General features: G+C 62.8%; 1 protein-coding gene across 2 annotated transcripts in view; it reads left to right on the top strand.

Moving 5' to 3' along the window:
* The first annotated feature begins 859 nt into the window (after nt 1-859).
* MYO1A (myosin IA) overlaps nt 860-2,578 on the top strand; it is an 11,336-nt gene continuing 9,617 nt past the window's right edge. For both annotated transcript variants that reach the window (XM_005430805.2, XM_031065123.1), the window contains exons 1-5: nt 860-995; nt 1,709-1,824; nt 1,994-2,088; nt 2,184-2,288; nt 2,382-2,428. In XM_005430805.2, coding sequence (XP_005430862.1) covers nt 873-995; nt 1,709-1,824; nt 1,994-2,088; nt 2,184-2,288; nt 2,382-2,428 — 486 coding nt within the window. In that variant the 5' untranslated portion in view covers nt 860-872. The remainder of the gene's footprint in view (nt 996-1,708; nt 1,825-1,993; nt 2,089-2,183; nt 2,289-2,381; nt 2,429-2,578) is intronic.

Genomic DNA, 2,578 nt, shown 5'->3' with positions numbered 1-2,578 from the left:
AGCCTCAGCTGAAGCCACTCCAGCAGCTCCTGCTCTGCGACCCAGAGGTGAGTTGGGGACCCAGACAGCGCCTGAAGCCCCCGAGCCTCCCAATCCTCAGCTGGAGGGGGGTACCCTGACCCCACAACCCCCATCCCATGGGGCGCGGGGACCTGGTGGCATTGGGAGCCCCGGGGTGAGCCCAGCACTGCCCTGGAGCTTGGGGGAGCTCTGTGGTTCCCATCCCACCCTGCTGACCTTGGGGTCTCACCCAGCAGCACGGGGGGCTCAGACCCCTGGAGGGTTTTGCCGTCTCTAGAGGGTGCTGGGATCACCTCCATCACCTTTCTTCACCCCATCTTTCCCCACCTTCTCCTCATTTGTGAACTTTCCCCGGGGCTGGGTTTACAGCCCTTCGCCCCAGCTGTAAACTGGGGGTGAAGGTCACCCCAGGAACAAGGCTGTGCTGTCACAGACAGGTGAGAGATGGGGAGAAGCAGCTCCTGGGGGTCACCTCTTGGGGGGCTTGGGCTCCCCTCCCCGTCCCGGCTTTCCCCTGCCAGGAAGGAGGGAGGAAGTGGAGGCTGGATTAATAATCCCTGTCCCAAGAATAGGATCCAGGTGGCCGCATTTCCTGCCCGGTCCCCGCTTCCCCCCAGCATCCGGCTGCCCCCAGCCCCACCACGGGCTCCTGGGCACCAGGACACCCCCACCAGGTGCCCCCATGGGTGTGAGGCTGCCTTGTCCCCCATCCCCAGGGTTGGGAGGAGCAGCTAAATCCCTTCAGACTGCTGAGGAGCTGGCGGGGCGTTTTGGGGAAGGGGCTGTGTGTTTGTGGGTGCAAACCCCCCATCCCCCGTGCTGTGTCCCAGCTGCCCCGGAGCTGCCCGGCCATGGAAGGCTCCTCGTCGCTGCTGGACGCCGAGGCTGTGGCGGATCTGGTGCTGCTGGACCCGCTGACCGAGGAGTCGCTGGTCCAGACGCTGCAGGAGCGATTCCGGCGGCGCGACATCTACGTGGGCAGCGGGATGGGGGGGTCTGGAGAGGGGGGGACAGGGGACAGGGGCTGCTGTGTGGGAGTGGGGTATGGGGTGTGGGATATGGGGTATGGGGTATGGGATGGGGATTGGGAGATGGGGAATGGGATAGGGGGTATGGGATGGGAATGGAATATAGGATGGGGAATGGGATATGGGCTATGGGGGATGGGATATGGGGTATGGGATGTGGGGTATGGGATATGGGATGGAAAGAGGATATGGGGTCTGGGATGGGGATTGACAAGGCTGCAGGGTCTAGGATGGGGAATGGGATATGGAATGGGGAATGGGATATGGGGAATGGGATGGGGATTGGCAAGGCTGCAGGATCTGGGATTGGGGTATGGGATATGGGATGGGGATTGGGATATGGGTTATAGGGAATGGGATATGGGAGGGGGATTGGCAGGACTGCAGGGTCTGGGATGGGGAATGGGATATGGGGTATGGGATGGGGATTGGGATATGGGATGGGGATTGGGAAAGCTGCAGGGTCTGGGATGGGGAATGGGATATGGGATGGGGAATGGGAAGAGGATATAGGGCCTGGGATGGGGAGTGGAAGGGCTGCACGTTCTGAGATGGGGGAGCAGGATCTGGGGTCTGGGATGAAGACAGGGATCTGAGATGGGGATGGGGAGCACCAGGACCTCCCAGCCCCTCCTCCCTGCTGTCCTGTTGTCCCACAGACCTACATCGGGAATGTGGTGATCTCGGTGAACCCGTACCAGTCCCTGCCCATCTACACCCCAGAGAAGGTGGAGGAATATCGCAACTGCAGCTTCTTCGCCGTGAAACCCCACATGTGAGCACGGGCAGGCTGCCGGTGCCCTCGGCCCCCTGGATTGTGCTAAGGGCATCACTCCCCGGCAGTCCCAAGAGAATCCGGTTGGGGGCAACACCACAGCCACAACAGGGGGGTTTCCTGACGCCCCCAGATGGCTCCAACCCCTTCCAACCCCTCTTGCCCGCAGCTATGCCATCGCTGACGATGCCTATCGCTCGCTGCGGGACCGGGACCGGGATCAGTGCATCCTCATCACCGGCGAGAGCGGCGCCGGCAAGACAGGTACAGCCAGGGCTGCAGGGGGGACGAGGGGCACTGCGAGGGGCACAGCAGCGCCCACGACCCCACCCCAATATCCCCCCACCCCTCTCTGGCAGAGGCCAGCAAGCTGGTGATGTCCTACGTGGCGGCCGTGAGCAGCAAAGGGGAGGAGGTGAACAAGGTGAAGGAGCAGCTCCTGCAGTCCAACCCTGTGCTGGAGGGTGAGTGCAGCACATCCTGAGCTCCTCCTCGGGCATCCCGGACCTGCCAGGGCTGCCCCTGGAGCACACCTTAACCCCCCTCCTCTCCTGCAGCCTTTGGGAATGCCAAAACTGTCCGGAATGACAACTCCTCCCGATTTGTGAGCGAGCTGGGGACGGGGGCTGGACCCTGATGGGGCCGTGTGGGCCCTGGTGGGGCTGGGAGAAGAGAGGAGATGGGGATGGGGGGGATGTAGGGATATGGGGATGTGGGGATGAGGGGATGGGGATGGCAATGGGGATGGGGAGAT

Source organism: Geospiza fortis, unplaced genomic scaffold (assembly GCF_000277835.1).
Source record: "Geospiza fortis unplaced genomic scaffold, GeoFor_1.0 scaffold82, whole genome shotgun sequence".
NCBI lineage: Eukaryota > Metazoa > Chordata > Aves > Passeriformes > Thraupidae > Geospiza > Geospiza fortis.
This window is presented reverse-complemented; position numbering and strand designations above follow the sequence as displayed.